General features: G+C 43.9%; 1 protein-coding gene across 2 annotated transcripts in view; it reads right to left on the bottom strand.

Moving 5' to 3' along the window:
* The window catches only part of RGS20 (regulator of G protein signaling 20), a 40,113-nt gene that overhangs the window by 3,489 nt on the left and 11,988 nt on the right, over positions 1-24,636 (bottom strand). Inside the window, exons 2-3 of one of the 2 annotated variants that reach the window (XM_054985434.1) lie at positions 18,813-19,127; positions 3,371-3,519 (exon numbers count right to left, since the gene is read on the bottom strand). In XM_054985434.1, the coding sequence (XP_054841409.1) occupies positions 3,371-3,519; positions 18,813-19,127 (464 nt within the window). Of the gene's footprint in view, positions 1-3,370; positions 3,520-16,869; positions 16,972-18,812; positions 19,128-24,636 lie in introns of those variants that run through there. The other variant, XM_054985435.1, reaches the window with a different exon arrangement.

Below are 24,636 nucleotides of genomic sequence, written 5' to 3'. Positions count from 1 at the left end.
TGCATTTCAGAGCTGAACTTAGTTATTTAAAAATGCCACAAGGGCCTGATCCTGATTGGGCTCACAGCACAGTGGGATCTTGCACTCTTATCTCCCCCCCCCCAATAATGCATTTTCAAATGCCTGAAACGGTTTACAGCTGTTTCAGCACTTGAAAAGGCATGGGGGGGGAATCACATGGTCCCATTGTCTCCTCACATCATTTTAAACTAGCCAAATTCAGCTGTAAAATGTCAGCAGCATAAACTCTAATGTTTAGTTTTCTCCCAAGTATTAGCTAGCACCAATGAAATGGGCAAGTAAGCGCTTATGTGGAGAGAAAATGGTTGCAACATTGGAGGTCTTTCATCCTACAAGAGATGTGCAGGACCAGAGTGACCATGTCAAGCCAATAAGAGTTCAAGACAAGAGTACTTAACTGTGTGCTTTGTTTCTGCAGTCTCAATGAATGTACAGATACTTCCCTCCTATATTTAAATCCCAGTGTGCTTATTGTGTTTTTTCCTGTCCTTCATTTGGGAAGCTCAGGCTACTGTTGTAGCTCCTATCATAAAGGGAGGATAGGCTGAGAACTGGTGACTTCTTGCCCAAGGCCATCTGTTGAGTTTCATAGCAGGGATTTGCCCCTGGATTTCCCCTGCTAAGCCCCCTGTTGTGCCACAGGAGCCCTCTTGAATAACTATACATTTGGTCTATATATAAGGTCTATACATTTGGACTATGGACAACACACCTTGCCCTTTTACAGTAGAGTAGACCTTATCTGTGCTGCAAGATTTATACTGTCTGGACTAAGCAAAATTCCATCCAAAGTGATGCAAAGCATACATGTTCCTTCTCCCCTTTAAAAATGTATTTGTCATGTTCTGCAAAATGGCAGCTGTGCCCACTTAATTTTGAAGTCCCAAAGAAAAACCATTCATTATAATTATACAGTGAAAAGCATCCTCCAACCCAAAATGCAGATGGAAGGATAAGGCAGAAGTTGTGGCTTCAACCAACAAAAGCCCAGCTGGAGACACCCCCCCACACACTAGTTCCCTAAAATGGTTAATATTTCAAAGAGCTTTGAATGTTGAAAATTCTATAGTTACAATGCTATTTCTATTCTTATTCATAATTTTTTTCTTTGCAAATCATGCAGGTTATTTGAGGAAACGCTTTCTATAAATAGGGATTATAAATGGAGCATTAAATTGCAGTTTGTTTCACATTTCTCACTAGTAGAAAAGTTATTCTGAGGAAATAAGTGATTTAGAGGTAACAAACGACTGTTCTGCTCAAAGCCTGGGCCCAGGCTATTAAACGGAAGCAGTAATTTTAAGCCTCATGCATGTCTAGCAATTTTAACATCCAATTGAGCACTTGTTTTCTTGTCTCATGATACTTGTGAATCTAAAAAGAAGCACTAAAAAGAAAGTGGGATAAAATAGCTTGTGAATTTCATATTGGATCTAAAGACTATGAAAATGAAGTATCCATTATGTGGGGATGTATTGTGTGTTTTTCCTTTTTGTCAGAGGAGAGGTAAATGAACATGAGGAACCAGCTGCATCTTAAAACCCATGCTTCATAACAGTATTTCAAAGCTCTTATTTCTTCTAATGTGATACTCTCACACTGAAAAGGTTACTTTGGCTATACCAGGAGCTCATTGGAAAATGAACAATTTCCTCTCTGACTGATACAGTGGTGTCTTAAGTCCAGCTGCTTCAGTATGCATATGGTATGCTGGAAAGAATTTGCAACAACTTCAGGATTTAAACATGTGTATGATAGGCCTGTTTGCAGCTAAGGTAAGACAGTAACTTTTCAGTCAACTGGGGCAAAAGAAGAATTTTTCTGGTTTGAGGCTTGATCAATAGTATGCAGCTACTTGGACAGGGAGAGGTATCTGCCTCCTTATTCTGTAAGTTCCAGCGGCCTTGTGTTCATCTCAAGGAGGGGTTTCTATTTATTTATTTATTTATTTATTTATTTATTTATTTATTTATTTATTTATTTATTTATTTATTTATTTATTTATATTTTACTTCATTTATACCCCACCTTTCTCCCCAATGGCTTTCATCCTTCTCTCCATTGTGTGAGGTTGGTTAGGCTGAGTGTGTGTGACTGGCCCAAGGTCACCCAGCAAACTTCCAAAGCAAAGCAGGGAATTGAACTTGGACCACCCAAATCCTCCTCTGTCACTCTAGCCTCTACACCACATTGTCTCTCCCCTTGGGATGCCAAGGTAACGTCTGTGTCTCCAAAGCTTAGACTAGCCTCCAGAGTTTTATTTTCTTTCTTAGCTCTGCAATAGCCCTTAGTGCCGTGCTCTAGAGTGTAAAGCCGTGTTGTAGTGAATAAAGTTCTTTATCTTTTAAGAACTCAGACTGTGCCTTACCTGTGCCTCTAACCGTTCCATCCATGTATATGCTACAATCTCCTGGCTAGGCCATGTTGGATAACAAATAGGAGAAAAATGGGGAGGGGGATGTGAACTAGGAACATTCTCATTCCTGTCTCTCACACAGAGCCCACCCAATATCCCAAGCCCCAAACAAGATAGGGTTGAGTCTTAGGTAGTGGCAGGTCCTGAACTACCCGGCGGGGGTGGCAGGAAGAGGAAGGGAGTACTGTTGCACACGCATGCACTTAGGCCCTTTGCCTGCTGTGTCAACCACTGTCAAGAGAAAATAGGTGCAGAAAGTTGGCAAAGCTACTGTTTCTGCATGAGGAACCAACACCTCTGTGTATTTGCCTGGCTGGTTGGTTAACCCTGGCTCTCCTTCCATGGATGAAGCCACCACAGAATGAGCTTATAAACTATCTTGGTCACTTGGACCTCTTAATGTTTGCTTGAAATGCTGAAATACTTGCTTATAGGGTGTATTCCACACATTACTGAAATTATGAGCTATTTACAGAGTCAAACTCTGTACTCTAGCCAGTACTCTAACCTGGCAGGTGCAGAATATCTTCAACTCCTTTGGAACCCCCAAAGTCTTTCTACTTCCCCAAAAAATCTTAGTGGAGACGCTGGGGATTGAATCTGGACTTTCCATGCAAAGCAGCTGCTACGCTACCCCAAATGAATAGACTTATAAAGGCACTTGAAGCATAGGCTAAGCTGTAAGGGTGCATTGTAGCAGAGAGAGACATGGTGTCTGAATGCTCCTTTTTCTATTTGCGTCTTGGTTCTATTTAAATTCCCTTTCATATCTTATTCTTTTTCACCTTGAGATCTACAAAGGAAAGCTATGCAAAGGCTGCCTCTTCCTACTGTAACTGCCTTGCTTGGTTGCCCAAAGAGTACATATTTATGTTCCCATGGTGACTAGTTGTGGTGTCCCCCTGGAGCTCTGATGATGACATGAAGGCATACCAAGAGCAGCTGCAACAGCAGCACCAACAGAAGCAGCAGGCATTGGAACCTCGATTTCCTACACCAGGCTGTTCCTGTGCGGAGCTCGGTGTCTCCTGGGCCACAGATGTTTGCCGTTTCCGCATCTCCATCCGTTCTGATCCCATGGGCTGCAAAAAGAAAATTAGAAAGAAGTCAGTCTGTGGGGGAAAGCAAGATTCCAGATTCCTATAAGATGTGCTGAGCTTCATCCACAATCTTGGCATTCAATAGCTTTTCTAGATGGAGCTAATTTTGAGCAAGCAAACAGCTGACCACTTAATTTGCATTCCTAATTGGATGAGGAAGGCTAGGGCTCTATTTGTCACTGATCTTACCTTATGAAGTGTTTTATGTTTATTTATATTCATAAAGCTCTACCACAGGACTCTTGAAAGCAGGGGTAATATGAAAAATGTCCAAGGTGCTCATGATTTATCACATTTCTCAATGCTCCTCCTCCCCAAGCAAGTGGACAGGGCATGTTTGGACCAAACAGCAAGCACTTCCTGCTTGCTAGAGAGTTTTTTGAGCACTGCAGCCATTAGCCTGCTGCTGTCAGCTCCCTCCTTCCCATGCAGAGTTTTAAGCAAAAAGGGAGTGGAAAGCTAATCATAGGAGGCAGAACAAATGAATTTGTCACCTAGGACAACATAAGGAATAACTTTTCTCAAAAGGGACATTTCTGTGGGATATATCGGTGACTCCAGAGACATTCACAACAAAAAATCCTGAATTTTGCAACTGCAGAAAAACCTTCCCTTCATTTCCGAGGCTGTGTGCTGAATCAGACATCTGGAAAAGGGGATAAAGCAATTATTTGCAGAATTTTTTGTTGCAAGCAGAAAATGTGGCCCTTGCATTTCAGACTAGTCCTATTAAAAAAGCGTGGCTCCCAGTCCTTTGTGCTGATTCATATGACATTTCCCAACACAATTATGATTTATTTTCATACAAGTTCAGAGTTACCACCCCTTGCAGGCCATCTAAGAGATCACATGGGAACAGCAATATTTTGAATATTATACCAAAATTGTTATATTTTATTTATTTACTTTTTTTTTCTATCCCACCTTTCTGCCCAATGGGGACCCAATCTGGCTTGTATCATTCTCCTCTCCCCCATTTTATCCCCACAACAAACCTATGAGGTAGCTTAGGCTGAATGTGTGTGCCTGGCCCAAGGTCACCCAGCAAGCTTCCATGGCAGGGTAAAGATCTGAAACTGGTTCTCTTGGTTCCTAGTTCAACACTCTAACCACTATACTGTGCTGGAATATCTCAGGATCCCTTGCAATATCAGGGAGGATGTGGTAGAACTTGCACTTAAATCGATCACTTAAAATGGCATGACATGGATTTCTGGCATAGTGTAGCAGTTGAAGTGTTGATCTGAGATGTGGGAGACCCAAGTGCAGAACCCAGCTCTGCCATGGATGCTCACTGGGTACCCTTGGGCCAGACACTCGCAGCCCAACAGGGTAGTTATAGGGATGAATTGGAGAAGGGAAGAATAACGTAAGTTGCTTTAGGTCCCCACTGGCAAGAGAAGTAGGTTATACATATCTAAATAAACTATTGCAACATGAATACTTTGATCGTGCAGTTGTTCAATGCTGGCACCAGTTCATCCTAGTGCATTATGTTTATCCCAGTGCATTATGTTTATCTCAGTGCATTATGTCTTCCTGAATATCCCCCTGTCTTCTCAGTTCTAGATGTGGCATGGTACATTTGTTGAAACTTTCAGTTTATAAGGCTAATGCATCCTTCACCCCCTTTTTTACACTTTTGTTTGTACTTTGTAAGATAAGCTTTTTAAAAATCAAAAATAGGAAGAACTTTGGGGATTTTTCAGTGGAGTAGAAACTGCTGCTTGCTCTGTCTGTTATGTGTACAAAATGAAATATTCAATTTATTTTTTTTCAAAAATATTTTTTTTCATCAAGTGAAATAGCTACTCTTCATTTTATAGCTACATTGCAAGTAAACATCATATTATTGTTCCTGAAATCTTCAAACAGATTACTGCATAACTAGGGCCTGGGAGACCCACTTTTGAACCCCCACCCTGCCATGTAGGGTGACCTTGGGCCAGAAACACACTCCACCTCATCGAGTTGTTGTGGGGTTAAAATGGAGGCGAGGGCAATGAAGGACACCACTGTGGGTCCCCACTGGGGGAATAGGCAGGGTATAAAGGAAATAAATAGACTGGAATTGAAATGGAGAGTTGAAAACTACTGCTGCACCTGTTTGCAATGCTTCTTCCTGCCTGAGCCTCTCTGGGTCTGATGAGTGCCTGGAAGGGGAGGGGGGAGACATCTAGGAACCTCATATTCAGCTATAAAGCTCACTGGGTGTCTGGAGATAGGCCAGTCACACTCTCAAAGGACTGTTGTGAAAATTAAATGGGGGTAGGGTTGCCAGCCTCTAGGTAGTGGCTGGAGATCTCCCGGAATTACAATTGATCTCCAGGTGATAAGAGATCAGTTCGCCTGGAGAAAATGGCTGCTTTGGAGGGTGGGCTCTATGGCATCGTACTATTCTGAGGCCCCTCACCTCCACATACCCCACCATCTCCAGGCTCCACCCCCCCCCCCAATCTCCAGGAATTTCCCAACCTGGACCTGGCAACCCTAGTGGGCGGGGGCGGGGGGGTCATGTCTACTCTCCTACACTCTGAGGCTGATAGGGTAAAAAAAATTAGAAAATTAAAAATGTGATAATAGAAAATGGGTCCTGCTGAAGGTGCCAAAAATGATTTTAGCACTCTCTAACCCCTCTCATGTCTATAATTCCCAAGATACTCTGGGGAGAAGAAATGACTATATGATCAGTTTCAGTTTATGCTCTGTACTTTTCCTTAGCTTAAGTTGCATTTGCATCGTCAGACACCTTCTGATTTTTCAAAAAGTTAGTTTCTAAAGAAACTGTGTTAAGAATTGCAGCTCAGAATGTCTCTGTTGGCTTTTTCCTAGTTATGGATGCTTCCTTTTGTTTGGAGATCCATCTCTGAATGGTGTGTACATGAGGCCTGCCAAAGCTGAAAAGGGCTGACAAGATGATTGGGCCCAGTCTTTATACTGAATGCTGCTTTGGCTCTCATGCCAAGCAAGTGCTATAATAAAACAGATGGCATATTGTTTTCTTGTGCATTATTCCGACTTACTTTTTGTTCTGAAATTAAGCAAATTTGATCTTGAAGGGCCAGGCCAGGAGAACACATTGGGAAAGAGAAAGGAGGAGGAAGCGCTGGCTTTAATTATGTAGCGCCTTTTTTGTTATGGAGAATCACAATTCACATGCTTCCCTAGCTATTGTTGTTGGCATGAAATTTTCTCTTTTTAAAACTAAGGTTTTGTGCTTTTAACAGCTGCAGAGTGAGAAGAAATACACCCCCCCTGCCCCCCGCATGGACAAGCTTTCCTGAGTGAAATCACAAGTTTTAAGTTCTGCCTTTCTGAAATGGCAAAGCAGAGTATGCAACATCCATGAGCGCATCTTATTCATCAGTAGATGTGCCATTCTGCACCACATTTAATTGCAAGCAGGTGTCGCAACCTTCTAAGGCCAGAATGAATGTCTGTATTCAGCCCAGAGTTGCTCTTGAATCTGTGCACATCTTCCTCCATATGTCCCTTACTTATCTTTGTGTGAAAGGTGTGCACACACAACTAAGCACAAACGAAGAGAGTACAGGTGGAGCAGCAAAGAGATGAAGAAATCCAAATGAAACCAGAATGAATGATGCAGCGGAGCAGCTTTGGGGTGGATGCATTGGTAGGTTTACCCATCTTCTCCTCTTCAAACTAGAAGCCTACACACACAGTCAAACTCTAGAGCCAGACGATCCTGACACTTGCATCAGTTTGTAAGCAACATTTAAACCAACTCCTGAATCACTTCTGAACAGGTCTGCCAATTCTTGATGTGACCTCTTAAGAAATGTAAATGGCTTAAAGGCAAGTCTTCTGCATGTATTATGCCCAAGTTATAACTACAGCAGGCTAGAAGGATAAACTCACTTCAGTAAGAATGATGGCATCCTCCCCCGCCCCCAAGGGCTTTGGTTTTGTCCTGTTAGTTGTGAGCAGCCATTGCTGGCAGTATCTACTAGACTCCAGTGCTTGCTGGAGACTATAGCCCTTTTTGGTCATTCGTTGTGCATGCATTTAATCTATGTTCACTGTACATGTCTAGATGTGAGTAAAGATCACTCTCACAACTGTACAGCTGCCCATGTCATGCAAAGCAATATGCAGAATATGGATCCCCAATTGTTTGGGGTACTGACCTGTGGAATGTCCTTTCAGGCATTCACACAAATACCTGCATATAGCATGAATGTGTATGAGGACAACACAACAGGTTAGATCCAGTGATCTTTCAGCAGAAGGCACTGGTGAACATGGATCTCCGCCCCCGCCCCCCACCCAGTCCTTTCCAACCTAGGGGAAGTCGTGGGTCCTGTGCCAGGGTCAGATTCATGTGAGTTGGGAGGCTGCAGTAGGGAAGGGAAAGGGGAAGCTCCACATGAAAGATGAAGAAGGAAGCGATTTTGTGCTCTCTTCCTTCTGCAGCCTCCCAACCCACATAGGCATTAGCCTCTGAAGATCCCACAACCTCAAGAGTAAGCTGTAAAGAGCTTCTTGGCAGAGGTGAACACATGCAAGATCTAGGATCCTTGTGCCCACAGATCTCAAGATCTGCCCCAACATGTGTAAAGTCTCAGCATGAGATTTTTATTTGGGCTGATATCTGATGGTTGAGATTTAAGCTGATACATTTAGGATTTGACCGCTTAGCTAAGGGGTCAAATTTCAGGCAGGTAGGAGAACATGTTCTCATTTTATAGAGAATTAAATTTCTCATTTGCAGAGCAAGTAAAATGCAAGTTAGCACAAATATAAGAATATATGGGAGGGGGAGGGTTAAGACAGCTCCCCCTGTCCATGTCAAAAGCAAAGTGTCGATAAGTATATTTTAAAACAAAAACAGAGGTTGGGGCAAGATAAACTAAACCTTTCCCATGTTTTTTCTTCCAGCATTCTGATGTGTGAATTTATGTATTTATTTATATGTTATTTGTAGTTTGCCTGTCTCACTGAGACTCAAGGTGTGTAGATCAATGCAATCCATGGCTGGGACACTGAATAAATAATGCAATAATTTTTGGGGGGGGGAATTGCAGACATTTGAAAAAAACTAGCATAAATCTGAATACAGAGCAGAAAACAATGCTAAAACAAAACATAAGAAATTTGACATAACATATTAAATAATGCGGAAAGGACCAGTAGGAGCATACTTAGAGCAACAGAAAATATACAGTAGCAGAGTCTGCAATCCATATCCCTTTCCCAAACCATTGCCTTGCAGCACAGCCATATGACCTATTTTAAAAAGTCCTCATTTGGTTTTGTATAGTTTGCAGAAAGCCCGGGGAGTGGAAGCTTTCCTGATCTAGCCCAGCACTGACTGTAAGGGAGCCGGGCTGGGTGAAAAATGCTGAAAGAAGTGGAATACAGCAAAATAAAGTGTGGAAGTGTTAGAGCAGGGGTGGCCAAACTGTGGCTCAGGAGCCACATGTGGCTTTTCTAGACATATTGTGCGGCTCCTGGTGGTCTCTGAGTATCACTGTGGCCGTACATTTTATTTTAGTTTATTTCCCTCTTTCCTTTCCTTTCCTTCCCTTTCCTCCTTTTTCATGTCTTTCCCTCCCTCCCTTTCCTTCTTTCTTTCCATGTCTCCCCCCCCTTTCCTTTTTTCCTTCCTTCCTTTATTTCCATCTTTTTCATATTTTCAATAAAAATGTTGGGGTTGCCAGGTCTGACTCAAAAATTACCTGGGGACTTTGGAGGTGAAGCCTAGCAAGAATGTGACATCACTTTTGTGATTTCACTTCCAAGTCAAAGGTCAAGTGATGGCTCTTCCCAAGCTCCACCCCTTCTGATGATATCACTTCCAGCATATTGCACCAAAACCTCACCCCTTCCGGTGTTGTCACTTTCAGGACACTCCCCCCAAACCTGCCTCTTCATCTGAAGTCACTTCAATGCATCATGTCTTGTGGCTCTCAAACATCTGACGTTTATTCTGTGTGGCTCTTACATTAAGCAAGTTTGGTCACCCCTGTGTTAGAGCCTGTTGCTCAGGCACTCTTTTGTTTAATAGTACCCACCCCTGCTTTCCTAAAACTCTGCTGAGAAGGCTGCATGCCTTTTTTCTGAAGCAGAAGCTGGAGGGGGGAATATTGGGAAAAGATTACCCACACACACACAATTGTCCCTTATACAGCTACTGTCAAGAGATATTTACTCTAGTGGAATTGCTTATCTCTTGTTTTATCCACCCTCCCACCTGGGTCTAGTGGTCTTCCTCACCTGATTGCATATCTGTTGAAATGATAAAATAGACTCTGTCTATTGCATATCTGTTGAAATGATAAAATAGACTCTGTCTGGCAGGGGCATTTGCCTACACACACACATAAACAGATCTGCAAGTTTATATACCTTCAAGCAAAATGTTTGTCTAGCATGCACTGCACCACAGAGTACAGGATTTTATTTTAAAATATTTATACTCCACCAATTCACAGTAAAAGAAGGCAGCTGCTACCAAGCAAATAGGACCTATGCTGCTTATACAGACTCAAATACATCTTTCTCCCTATGTCAGAAAACCATCACTGCTTGGAATGACAGGGACCTCTCAGTGTAACCTTAGATGGCAAGATCTACATGTGTAACTTGAATAATGTTCCTGTAAGTTTGTTATCTGCAAAATCGTTCTTTCTGACTCTTCTGAATTCTAATCTGAATAGCCAAGTGCCAGCATAGCACTGAAATCTGAATGTTTCTGAATAGATCTGAATCCTTTACAGTATTGCCAGATGTTGTTAATTTTCCAATCAGGATTACTTATGATGATATTATAGAATGGGGAACTTGTAGTTGCCATGGTTGGTTAATAATATCCAGATGCTTATCCCTACAAATCAGCAAAAAAAAATGTGGCATTGCATTGCCACCATTTGAGACTACGTGATGATTAAAATGAAGGATGTGCTTAATGGTTTTGCTGGATTAGGATCTGTGCATGTAGCTCTCATTCATTTAATCATAAGATTGGAATGGATTTAGAGTGTGATCCAGTTTGACCTCCAAGCATGACAGTTTTAATTCTTCTTACACGAAGGCTCATTTTATCCTCTTCTTTACTTGTTCAGCTGCTCCCTGATTTTCAGACTTCCATTCTAAATTTTGCCTCAGTAAAAAAAAGGTCCATTAAAATGTCCATCTTATTTGTTAGATGCAAACAGGTGGAATTCCTTAAATACATCTAGGACACGGGGGTGAAAAAGAATGAACTATTAAATGTTCAGGATTCAGCTCCCCCTTCTGTTCCCAGCAGAGGCAGGGTACCTAAAGGATTACTGCATGGAATCCCCCCACCCCCAAAACTATGCACAGACCCTCAGAATATAAAGGATGGATCTTGATGCTACAGGGCACCCAATCCATCAATGCCACTTAAAATGTTTCTCAGAAGGCTTGTGTGAAAACCAGTCTTAAATGCATTTGTGTAAGGCTTTGAATCAATGGATAACCATGCATAGTCATGCACCAATTTACAACATGAAAAACTTTATGCAGTATTTTTGTCGAAGTAGTAGATCAGCCAACCAATTTGAAAATATTGTCTGTGGTAGTAAAGCCTTTAAGTGATACTCAAGTATGGAGATCTTACCATTTAAAATTAAGCGATGAGTAGAAACTAGGCAGTCGATCTCGTATATGTTTTGTTTTTCTTTTAGAAGAGCAGTGGCTCTAAGGAGTCTCCCTGAACATTAAAACATTGCTTTACATTTCAAAAGCAATGCTTAGAACTGAAACACACACCCACACAGTGACAGGGAGCGGTACATAACCCTTCTCACTAATAATCTAAAGCCCGCATATACACCAAAATGATCTGACAGAGTGAAGGAGATTTATATGGGGACAATCGTTGGTTCCAAGTATGCTGCTTTGTGAGGCTATCTAATGTAGACACTGTGACCCTGCAGGCTTTGAATATCACTGGCACTATACATATTTTAATGTTTTCAAGGTCATGGTGTAAAATTAAAATGCAACCTGGAGCTAAAAACAACGCAAGAAAATCCTTTGCTTGTCAGTCAAATTGGCTTCTGTGCCAATAATTGACTTTGGATAAAATATCCTACTTCCAATGGCTTTGCAGATTTTTAAAGTAGAATGGGGTGGGGAGACTAAATAGGTTAATATATTTATCTTGCCATTTCACAACATAAGGGGACAGTGGAATCCAGGAGGCAACTGCTAGAGCCTCTCAAGTCGCTTCAAAGCTGGATCTAGTGAGCATCCTACTACCTCAAGCATTAGTATGAATGGACTTCCTAAAAGCCAGATTGTGTAGTATGAGGTGATTTATATCTCCAAGAAGTTCTGACAGCTCATACTGGATGATGGAGTCATGTGGCACTGTATAAGACAATGACTCATGCTGTATTGTATTGTCTTCAGTGTTGAGATCTGACTCAAATCAAACTAACTGACATTGTATTGGTCTGGATGTTGGTTTGCATCAGGGTGATTCATCATGCAATGCATTAATCCCTGATTCATTCACCTTTTCCTTTGAGTGTTATTGTTAGGAACCTCATGCTACTGTTTTAGAACCTGACAATTGTATCAGAATTTTACAGGCACATCCATAGCTGTATGGGGAAATGTATAACCTGCTTACTTTCCAGACCTACATGTGCAAGAAAAGAGGCAGAAGTGACTCTCCGAAACCTAGTGGAGCTGCTGGTGTAGATTTTCTGTGATATCCACAGCAAATTTTATACCCTATACCCTACTACAGCAAATCTGATGTTACAAGCAATTCTGCAAAGAGGTTAGTACTGCGTACTGATCTACTCTCTGCTAATCTTTGTGTAGATAACATCAAAGGTTATTTGTTTTATTCTTCATTTCTGCAAGTATTACGAGGCAGAAAGAATTATTTTGCAGAGCTCTCACATTTGGTCAACTGTAAGTTTAGAACTTGAGAGGAAGACTCTTAAGACTCGGGCATTAAAAAGGAAACTTCTTCGAAGAGTCCAACTGCCCTCATTTGAGATATGTAAAATCAGTAGTTTCCACATGAAAAAGATAGCTAATTAAAATTAAAACAAATAAATCTATCCTGTTTAGATGGAATGAGAGTGTGAAAGTGTACTGCACTATTAATAATAGTAGTAGAATGATGTATATAATGTTTTCCAGATAGGGTATAAAAATGATGCAAATTAGGGATATAATCCAGCCAAAGTTAAATTCTTTAAATCTCAGTGATTTGGGAACATGCTCAACTCCTTTGAAATCTATAGGATTTGAACGTGCTTAACTTATGACTATGTTTCAGATGTAACCATCTTTTAAAATATTAAAATGTACACTATCATTAGCTGGAATCTCTTATATCCATAATGGTATTTGACAGAAATACTCTAACTTAATTGGCAGGACTTCAGCCATCTAGCCAGTCTGCCAACCTGACTTCTCTGTATCCACTAGGTACCACTTTTTTGCCATGATCAGCTATCCCAAAATTCATGATATGAATTATAAGATAGCCCAATCTCCTAAGTAACAGAACAGAAAAATGCCGCAACTTCAAAATATATAGTTACATTAGCACTTCTTCAGCTTTTTCAGTTATAGTGGGTAGCCAGACAGAACTTGTCGAGATACCCATCCCATATTCTACCCATATAAATATATAATCAAAGACTTCTGTCTCCAAATGTAATGCAGTCACACAGCTCTTTTACTCCTGTTCTGGGCTCTCTCTTGTGAAAGCATTAGGTTAAAATTTTGTCCTGTCTTCCTGTTTCATATTAATGATGTTGTGTACTATGGCCATTTTACTATATTTGACACTTGCTCTAGTGAACAATCAATTTATCATGCTGGGGGTACAGCCACAAGAAAATTAAATACATGAAAGTCCCACTGAAATCAACCATTTTTGTATTTCAGTTGATATTTAAAATAACCCTATTCACACAGGACTATTCCACCGATTACATGACAGCAAATTTAAGTTTGGTACCAAGTACCCACTCCGTAAGAAGCAGCAGTCAATAATCTCTCTTTTTAATCTCTGTGTGTTGTGCATTGTTTTTATTTTACTTTGGTTTGATGTCCTTGCAACCTGTTGCTGTATTGTTAGCTCTCTTGAATCTAAAGAGATAAGGCAGGATAAAAATATTTAAAATATATAAATAAAACATATGTCTGATGAATGAAGCTGTATAATATGTCTGCTATCACAGGCTTTACATTTTAGGTGAACACAAGAGCAGCAACAGCAACAACAAACTGAAGTGTACACTGCCAGTAAGTAGTTCCTAATTCAACCGTTTTGACTGCAAACAAGGCACCAGTGAGTGATTTCTCCTGTGAATGTGTGCATTTGAATGCACATCCATTCCCAGCAACATGCCTTTTTGATGATGAGCACATCCTGCCAAGAGAAGTCCAGTTGTTCCATTAGCAGCCAAACACCATGCTTTTTAAGAATTCATTTGGCATTTAAAATTATGAAGTAATCTTGTACTGGGCCAGCAGTGGCAGGCAATGGCAAACCACCTCTGTTAGTCTCTTGCCTTGAAAACCTCAATTGGGGTCACCATAAGCCAGCTGAGACTTGACAGCACTTTATACACACAAATATTGCCCCTGCATTTAAATTTAAGCTGGTTTTTATGGTGCTAATGTTTTGATTCTATCCTACTAGCTTGTTGTGGGATTGGGAAGGGGTATTATTTTAATTTCTATTGGAAGCCACTCAGGCAACTCTGCATGGACGGGAGTGTAGAAATGTTTAAAATAAACAAACTGCTGGTAGGTTATCCGGCTTTTTATATTATATCCATGGTGTTATAGTTTATATATATTTCTAACGAAAAGAACAAATTATATACAAGAAATTGCCTTTGGATTAAATTGCATCCATTTCAATTTGTACATTTAAAGTAATTCAACTTTTACTTCTTGCAGCTGTCACTAATTTTCTTTCCTTTCAGTGGCTGCTTCCACATGAAGATGATTCCCTGGGCGGCTCTTGATGCTGCTGTAAGGAAGCCAAAGTGGAGTGAAACTACTGTGTGGTAACTGCCGTTGTCAACTTTATTCACGAAAGAGAGATTAGACAGCTTTGCATAGGAACTGGAGGATGAAAAAGGGGAAATGAATACAAGGAAACTAACTTTCAATTTATGTGGAGATCAGACTTGAAAATTCTGACATAGAGGTTATGTGTGGTCAAAATGCAACCAACTTATAGCGACCCCAGCAAAGGGCATTCAAGGAAGCAGAGGGGGTTGTTTGCCATTGCTGCCCTCTACACAGTCTCCCCCCCCACACACACACACACATACACCCAAGCATGGAACTCTGATGAGATTGGGCGATGCCATGCCATCTTCCTTCCGCTGAAAATCCTTACCTTCTTTGAAATGTTTTCTTGTAGTTTGCAATGAAACAATTCATGTTAAAAGAAAAGTTATGTCAAAATCAAATAGTATATTTGGGATCTGATCTGTGAGAGAGTGGAATAAAATTGAGAATGGGCTGGAATGTTTTTCTTAGGGGGCTGCCATAAGGAAGAGCTATCAGTAGCAGGGATTTTTTAAAACAAAGTTTAAACCTGCTCAATATTGTTTTTTAAAAAATCACTGCTGCTTCTTGATAGTATCTCCCTCATGTCTAGGCTAGGGGGTTCCAGCAGCCACCGTAACTTTCAAGCAACAACTGAAATTTAGGCATGTGTCTGTGTGTAAGGGAGGGAGGCTTGTAGACTGGGAAGCTGTAACTCTTTGGACCTTCAAATTAGGTTCTCTGTTGATAAGGCAGCATCAAAATGGAAGGCGGCCTGGGGTTTTTTCTTACTGCCGTAACACTGTCACAAAGCCTTACTTTCCCCTTAGGGGTGCACTCATTTGTTGGGGGGGGGGGGTAGTAAAGAGGTGTTCTCAGGGCCCATAGTGGGCATGATCCAAAGTTCTTTTGCAGCTTTGGTAACGTCTGCTCTTGAGGATCAAGTTTCCATATATGTATGTCCCTGTGCCATCTGCATGCTGTTTCTTGTTCAGAATAGACCATGGATGTGGTTTATTCATTGACACTAGGGGAGCGTTCCTATGTATGTTTACAGGTAAAATCCTCTATGAATACTATAAACTAATTGAAAGGAGATCCCGCGTTCCCGTCAGTTCTAAATGGCGCCCTCTATCGGTAGATATACAGTGAGGCCAACATGGTCCGTACTTAAATATTCGGTGGTCGTTTACCTTTGTTTATTAATTTGGAAAGGGGGACCGAGACTATACGAGCATGTCATTCACACAACACGTGAAAATGAAACTAGAACGTAGTGTTCTACACAATAAGAATCTGCGCGCGGGACGCTTGCATGGCGCCCCAAATTCCCACGAGGACCGGAACGGCTACGGAAGGAAAGCGAGCACGACAATACGGAGGGTACGAAGAGAGCCAAACACAAGCCACAGCCGGTTCAATAAATGCCAAAATCTGAACAAGAACAAGGCTACTTTATAATCGGACCTTATTCCCAACCGTGCTGGCTTCTCTCGCAAATACCGGAGGATCTCGGCACCCCGAGGGTGGGCAGGGAGATCGGCTAATTCTTGCTCTGATTTCCAGCAGCATTTTTGCTGGCTTATCTGGAGAGCTCTCCCTGGAGCGGGACTGGATGAGTCCGTTTCGCAGGAGAGCACGAGGCACTTGGGCTGGAGGGAGTGGGGAACGCCGAGGGAAGCGACGGAGGTCCCCGCTGCGTTCTCCACCGGCAGCCCTGCTGTCTATCGGTCACCTCCCTTCCTCGGGCTTCCAACCGCTCTCCTCCATTCTTCTTTTTCCGAAGCCAACTTAGAGGCCGTCACCTTCTTCCCTCCCTGCTTCTGGTTTCCCAAGAAGGCAGAGCGCGGGGTCGCAGGAAGCCTGTGGCCAAGGTCCTGCCCTGGCACTCCCTCCGCCCCCGCTGCCGCTTTCCAGCTCAACCGAAGCCCCTGCGCCGGCTCGAGTGCCAGCCTAGGACCCCGACAGAGGAAAGCCAAGTCGGTTCACGCTTCTACTCCTAGAAAGTCCCGCTGACACCTTCTCCCCCCCCCCTCCCCCGCGACGGTTCGCTGCAGAATCAGGACCAGCTGCCCTGCGTTTCTGCCACCCCTTTAAGGCTTCTGGCCCCGAAGAACCCGAAAGCCCCACGGCACGCGGCTCGTCCCGGCTGACAATCTCCCGGAGCTGCCATCTGCCCCCGCCCGCCACGCGATGCATTTACTCCGCTCAGCTGCCCGGAGAGGGAGGCGGCTGGCGCGACGCTAGAGCGGGCGTCTTTCGGCCGGCAGAGAGGAAGAGCGGGCAGGGCTGACGGGTACTTACAGTTTGCCCTTCGGTCCCAGGCGCCGGGGGGCAATCTTTGCACGGCTCACATCCGTTGGCAGCCGCGGGCTCCTCAGTCGGAGACGGCGGCTCGCCAGCCATGCGCATGCGTCCCAGGCTGGGCTGGGCGGCTCGGGTGGGTGAAGCTTCCCCCGCGAGTTCGGCTCGGCCTCCTCCCTGTCTGTCTCGGGGCCCCCCAGCCTCTGGCTCCGGGGAGGCAAGAGAGCGACTGGGCAACGAAGCGCCGTGGAGGCCGTGGCGGCGGCCCCCTTTCAGGACCACGGACAACTCCCGGCGGGAAAGAAGCCTGAGCACCAGCGCGCGCCACTGCCGGCCGGGCGCTCGACATCTGGAGCCGCAAACAGGCTGGGGAAGCAGGAGGGCGGGGGGGGGGGGGGCAGGGCGAGAAGAGGCGAGGCGAGGGGCGGCTCCTGCCTCTGCGGAGCCCCCCGGGAGGAGAAAGCGAGGGGGAAACAAGCGCGTGGGGGGGGAAGGGGGGAGGGTCACGGAGGGACGGGCCGGGCTCCCGCGGGCCTCCCGAAGTCCTCCGCCCCCTTCCTCAGGCTTGGACCGTGTCTATAGGCTCGCTTTCCCACGACTGTAGGCTGGCGCGCGGAGCGCCCTCTTCCTTCGCTAGCGCAGCGTGGCGGGAAGCACAGAACTGACCGGGAGAGCTTCCCCTCAGAGGGCAAACAGAGGTCCGCTCTCAGAGCTGGTGGTGACTCTAGGCAAAGCACGGCCTCCATCGGGCAACTCCTGTACTGGACACGGGTCTGCGGAGCGCGGCGAGCAAGCCTCTCGCCCAGGCGGCCCCAGAGTGCCGTAACCTGCTGCCCAGTCCCGCGGGCGCGGGCTGTTTTCGGACGAGCAGCTTTTACTACCGTTCCCCCGAAACGGGAATGAATCCGAGATAAATAACCTTGGCGTCATTTCCTCCCGCTTCGCAGGCGCCGGACTCCGGACTCCCCGGTTACCAAGCGAGCAGGCAGCGGCGTTCACAAGCAGCAGCGGGAGTCATGACGGCTCGCTTCCTGTTTGGAGCGCGCAGAAAGCCCAGAGCCGGGGAAGGAAGCGCCGCCGCCGCCCCCAGCGCCCCCTCCCAGCCCAGCGCAGGTGGAGCCCAGTGGACGAAGCGCTCTTCCTGCTCACACCTGCATCGGAAGCGGCCCGCCAGTCCCACGGTTCAACAGATCTAAAGGCTGCCCGGGCCAGTTACTGACTTTGGTTTGTTTGTTTATTCGATTTCTGGCCCGCCCTCCCCGCAAGCGGGCTCAGACGAGGAGGTTTGACAAGGAGGTTTAGGATTCCGGCTGCAGGCTCCCCTGTCTCCTGCACTCCATAACCACCAACCCCTTCCAGGCTCAGTCAGCTCCAAAATCTGCCTCCCAGTCTTAAGCTGCAAAGCCCCCAAAAGCTGCAAAGTCCCCAGTTTTGGAGCTGAGTATCCCAGGCTACCTAGCTCATGGTGGCTCTCTACCCGTGGTGGAGAACACCTGGCTGAGTCTGAGCCTCTTCTCAGTGCTAGGCTCCAGCCTGTTCAGATCCCTGCCTTGGTTCAGTCACTGTCAGCTAGAACAAATAAATCTAACAAAAATGAAAAGGACCTATCACATACAGATGTAAGCATGAAGGCACCATAACTGCCTCTCTCTGTCTGTTTGTGGAAAACAAAACAGTAGCACTTCCATATCTACCTCTGAATTCCAAGTGCTTGGTATGACAGGTGAGGGGCATTACCTGCCTGTCTTCTACCTGGATATTCTAGGGGGCACAAGGCTGTGATCTTTGGCTCTGATCCAGCAGGACTCTTCCTATGCTCTCAAGCACCCTTCTTTTCAGAAATGAGTTGCCACACCCAATATTCTTGCTAAAGTATAATCAGATGTGGATGACCAGCTGCTATTTCCCCCCAAAAGCAGCTTGTCTGAGGAAGTGGTACTCACATCACTGGGTCGTTTGGGGAGAGTCCCATGTTTCCTGACTGCTGCTGCTGCTTTACATTTAGGGCACCTTAGTGTCTCCAAGGAGATGCAGCTGCATAAGGCCAGCTCCACCAAGAGCCCTCCTAGCCAGGTGTCGACTGGACCCAGAGCTGATGCTTCCCTCCACAGCAGAGTCCCTTTTTGGAAGGGCGAGACGTTAGAGAAGAGGACAGCTGAAAAAGAAGGAAGAAGGAGAGGATGGTGGGGGCAAGGCTGAAAGGATGGCTTGGAAAGAAGAGGGAAAGTTGGCAGACGGTATGAGAGGAACTGGGGGATCTGGAGAGGAGTATGGAAGAGTGGAAGGAAAGAGAAACACAAAACAAAGATTACCAAAAGGCTCAGTGACTCGGCTCGAGATCTGAAGCGTCTCAGCCTGATCAACAATTAAGTACAGCAGGGCTCCAGACAAACTGCTTGCTGTGTAACACACGGACTGAGTGTGGGGCCCAGAATGCCTACCTGGCTCTTCCTCCCATGAAAGCAGAATAGCATAGCAGGGGGAGAAATAGTTACCTGAAAATCAGGAACAGTATGGTTGGGTAGTGTGAAAATATGCAGAGGCTTCTCTGTCCATTTTTAGGGCATGGTAGAGGCCCATGTACTCTGTCATGCACATTAGAAAAAGAAGTCTCAATATGACCATGTATATGCACTGGGAGGACTGAATTCTCTGAAAACCTCTGCTGCTGATGCACTGAAATTGCATTCAGAATGCGTTCAAATTGCAGCACCAATTGATGCAGTGGTGTATGCACAGAAGGGGCAGACATTGCCCAATGAAATATGTTATCAATCCAAAGTTTAATAACAGGGTTTGCAATTGATATCACTATGTCTTCGAAGCTCTGTCTCTATTTTCAAATTTTAATGAAAAATGCACTGATTCCACAGGGTGATGTCTTGACACATGGCCAATTCTGCTGTTATTTTGGAAGGACCTGTGATGAACAGCAAGATTTCCTGGTGTAAGAGATACTTTGCTCATCTGCTGTTGGAGAAATTCATTGCAGACTCAGTTGACAAATCATATTCAGCTATATTTGGCATGATCTTCAAAGGAATATATTTTATTCCTCCCATTCCCCAAATTTCTTTTACAGATAAGAACTTTGAAAAGGAGAGAGTTCATAAGACAAATCATAAATGGGACTCAATTTATCAATGATGGTCAATGATGTGAATGCAATCAGCTTTAAGAATCAAAAGGTCATGAAATTTCTTCCTAAATATTTTCCCTTGCAGAAGCTAAGATTAATAATTATGGTGATATTAGCACAGAAACATAAAAGGGGCCCAAGCTAAAGGCTAGTTTAATTGATAAGGACAAGACATAAACATAGCTGGAAATGACTCTGCATGAGCCATTTTGAGTCCCTGCAGCAGAGTAAAAACAAATAAATAAATGTGATGATATCAAGCTATATCTGTAAGAACTATTCATGCATTAATTTCTGCTGCTGGCACACTCCCCTTGCTCCCCTAACTGCACTCCGTGTTCTGCAAGGAGGGAGCACGCTGGCAGTGGACAGAGGGAGCCGAGCGCACCAGCAGGAGCCAGAGGGAGATGAGCATACTATGCTCCAACCCTCACTCCTAGGGATGTGGCGGAGTATGTGCAGTGTTTGCTCGGTCCCTGAGCAGGAGCTGATGGCTGGGGTTGCTGTAAGCACTCCTGGCTAGGGTGGGAGGAGGAAGGAGCACTGGGCACCACTGCCACATGGCGAGGCAGGCATGCATGGGGCTGGCTGCTGGCTTCTTGGGGTGCCATCAAGTGGTGGGAGGGATTCTCTCCCACTTCTCCCTGGCAGAGAATTGCATCAAGTGGCCATTCTTTCTCACTACACTTCCCATGAAAACTTGCGGGAAGCTGACACGTGTTCTTCACGTGTAGGGTGTCTTGTGTAGTTTCCCTCTATAGTCTTCCTGTTTTTAAGTTCAAATTCCTATTTCCTGGCAAAATCCTTGAAAAAGTGAAGATAAATCCCCCTTCTTTGTTTAAGAAGCACTAAAATGAAAGTCAGGAGAACAAGTCTATTCTTCCAATCAGCTGAATTCTTCTTTAAACCTAACACTGAAGGGCTTCTGCATTATCCCTGCTTAAAACTTTTATATACAGATGTTTGATGGCTACCAACCAATATGTGTTATTTTAAACGTCTCGAAAATGTCCAATGGCAATCAAACTTTACTTGACATCACAGTTGAGCTCACCTGGGAAATGGATAGGTTGACATGTTTCATTTCACCTCAAATATAACCTCACTCAAAACTTCAGCCTAAAAAAGAATTTGTACAAAATCTGAAGTGTAATAAATGTTGGAAATCTGCAGCCTTATTAATAGCAGGACAATTGTGTATGAGAAGAAGTGAACTTTTTTTCTAATTTCATGCTGGTCAATGGATGGGAGACCACCAAGGCTGACCAGGGCTGCTCTGCAGAGGAAGGCAATGGCAAACCACCAATTCTTGTCTTGAAAATCCCTTGAGCGACTGCCATAAGTCAATGGCACTTTATTATTATTAATTCATCATGCCTCAAACTGGTTACAGGCTGTTCTATTTAAATGAGATCACTACTCAAGGAGAGTGGACATTTTTTCTTGCTAGCTTTTGAACATCTGCCCAACAAAGAGAAATCCAGAAGATGCAGCTTCTCCACCACTGCATCCTTGCATTGGGAAAATTGCATCTGTTCAGCTTCTGAGTATTCAGATATTAAAGGGTTTTTTTAAAGTGAAGTAAATAACAGTGGGCATCACAAAAGGGCGTGGTTTTCTCCTCTCCCTGAGCTCCCTATGGTTTGAATGGTGCTGCAACCCAAACGGTTTAAGTCAATTAAATAGGGAGCATGTGAAATAACCATCTCTAGTTCCAAAGGAATTGTATTCTGTTGCAGTCAGCAGCAAACTTATCTAGGATGTGGAGTCAACACATGCAAGATTGCAGTCTTAAGAAAATTAAAATGGATAGCAAAGGCACATTGATTAATGAGGTTTGTCAAGGTTCTTGGTAGTGTTGCGAAGTTCTGCTGGCTGTAGATTTGGAAGCTGCTGAGGAAGCTGCTGGTGGCCTTACTGACAGTATGCAGTTGCTTAGCAGCAGATTTATTTCTCCAAGTATGGGAAAGACTGAGGGAGAAACCAAACTGACCACCCAATTCAGAAGCTCCACTGAACTCAGCACGTAAGAAAGAGTGCATACAATTGCGTTACAAAAGTATTTTGGTTTGAGGCACATTGAAAAAAGGAGAGCTAGGAAAATCTAGATGGTTTGACGCCCCAGGAATATTGCTTGTTTTTTATAGAAATTGTGATGAAATGCAAAGAAGGAAAGTGGCCATTTAGGATCTCAGGACTATGGCGATTATAAAGAGTTATGTTTAAGTAAAAGTAAGTATCAATCCCCCATAAACAGAGGATATCGCTTGAAACTACATGGTTATATGGTTCTGAATTTGCATCTCCCCTATATGATTACATTTGGCTCATGCCTTTCTTTCACAACTCCCTGGGTGAAATTGTGACTTGCCCACTCAAGTCACTATTATTAATATCATTAAGTCTTCATTGAATCGGGTTCCAGCACAAGCAAGAGCCTCTGCCCTTCAGCTTCCAGCATGGGGAAGGGAGGAAGCAGCCAGACACCCTTCCGTCATATTGGATTGAGCTCAGTCCAGAGCCCCTCTCCACAAGGAGCAGCTGTGTTACCATTTGTCTAGTAATTTTTTCAACCATGAGATCCATCTTGGGAGCCAATTTTGGCTGAAATGGAGGAGAAAGGGCTTGTTTTTATATTGATAACACTGTTTTAATTGTAAGACACCTCAAGCAGGACTCTGAAGAGGCATCATAGAAATCTTGTAAATAAATAAATAACAAAATAAAAATACGATAAAAACAATGAGGCATGGTAGAATGGAATGCATCACTTCAGATTTGCAGGTGACTGATTACAGACTCAAATATTCCTTTGCATACAAAACATCCTACAAATCCAACTAGTACTGCACAGAGGAAATTTTTGCCCCCTCTCTGTATGGTGCTGTTTTTCTTTTTGCAAGGAAATTTGAACATTGGGGAGGCTTCTAAAATGTGATGTTCCTCCTGCAGTCTGCAGTGTTTTTGTTCATTTTACCAGCTTAGGTTTCTGCCCCCCCCCCATTTATGAACCAGGCCTTAGCAGGGCTCATGAAAAAAGATTCGACATTAGGTATACAGCAGTGGAGGACATTTAAAAATGGGGTCCTACCACTGAAAAAGCTCTGTCTCAATAGCTGCCCACCTTATGTCTCATCGAGGGGCACTTTGAGCAGGAACTCTGATGAAGACTTTAGCTTTCAGGAGTACTTTAAAATGCTGTACCCAAACCACGTAGGACCTTAAAGATCATAACTAGCACTTTGAATTGTTACACTGAATCAAATATTCAACCAATAAATGTCTTTTAAAACTAATGCAATGTGATCCCGTAACTAGCACTGGTACTGCCTGAAGCTTCTGAATCATTTTCCCATAGAGTTTATTGCAGTAATCCAATCTAGATATGATCAAAACATGGATAACTGTGGCCAAATATTTCTTCTTGAGGACATGCAGCTGATGCACAAACTAGACTTGTGCATTTATTTCATTATTAATTACAATACATATAAAAATAAGTGTTTCATAACTACAGTAATCAGGGCTTTTTTTCAGCTGGAACGTGCTAGAACGGAGTTCCGGCACCTCTTGAAAATGGTCACATGGCTGGTGGCCCTGCCCCCTGATCTCCAGACAGAGGAGAGTTTAGATCACCCTCCACGCCACGGAGGTCAGGGGGTGGGGCCACCAGCCATGTGACCATTTTCACAGAGGGCAATTTAAACTTTTAAAAACTCCCTTCCCTTGTTCCAGCTGACCCAAAGTGACATAATTGCAAGGTCCCGGAAGCATCTATGCACTTTGCATGTGCACATGTGGTACTGGGGCACCACTTCCCGCCAGGAGTTGCCCCCTGTGCTGGCAACCCACTGAGTTCCACCCCCCCTTTTCCCAGAAAAAAAGTCCTGACAATAATTATGAAAATGAAATAAATTCCCTATCTAAATAGCCTGTAATAACAACAAAAAGCTCATGATTTTTTTGGTTTTGTTTTACAGCTTTCTGACCTGACCTGTCTCCTCTCTTGTCTGTGTTTTTCAATAAGGGTATAAAGGTGTGTTCCTTAGGGGAAAGGGTGGTGGTCAGAGCTTCTGGGCTTTCTGATCAATTGCAAACTATAGTCACTAAGATTATAATTTGTGCGAAGAGTCCAATCCTGAAGCATATGAGGTGGGACGTTGAATCAGATAAGAGCTGGCTTTACATTCTGTTTGTAGTAACCAACTCAGAAAGAGATCGATCGCAAGTTTTCATGTGCCAAAGCATAATATAGTATTTTATAGTATTTCTTACTTATTATTCCTTTCTTACTTATTTAGCTTTCTACTTGACTATAGTTTTTGTTCATCGTTGTGTCTTCTGTACAGGCACACATGGGAACTTCACATGCGCAGGCCAGCTGCAGACATTCCAAAGCTCCTGGAGGTGCAAGACACTTGCCTAGCCTTTTTGCGTACTTTCCCCCCAGGTGCAGCTATAGGAGGCGGGGTGAGCAGCTCCTTCCCTCAGTCCTTCTTGCGCTGCCACTGAAGAAAGCTGTGTCTTCTCTCCACAGTTCCATAACTATAGATGCCGGTCAGAGCCTTCAAATCCATGGCATCAAAGGCCAACAGAAGTATTTCTGTTGTGGGATGAAGATGGTACAA

This window comes from Eublepharis macularius, chromosome 7 (genome assembly GCF_028583425.1).
Source record: "Eublepharis macularius isolate TG4126 chromosome 7, MPM_Emac_v1.0, whole genome shotgun sequence".
Classification (NCBI taxonomy): domain Eukaryota; kingdom Metazoa; phylum Chordata; class Lepidosauria; order Squamata; family Eublepharidae; genus Eublepharis; species Eublepharis macularius.
Note: the sequence above shows the minus strand (reverse complement) of the source record. Positions and strands in the feature narration are given on the sequence as shown.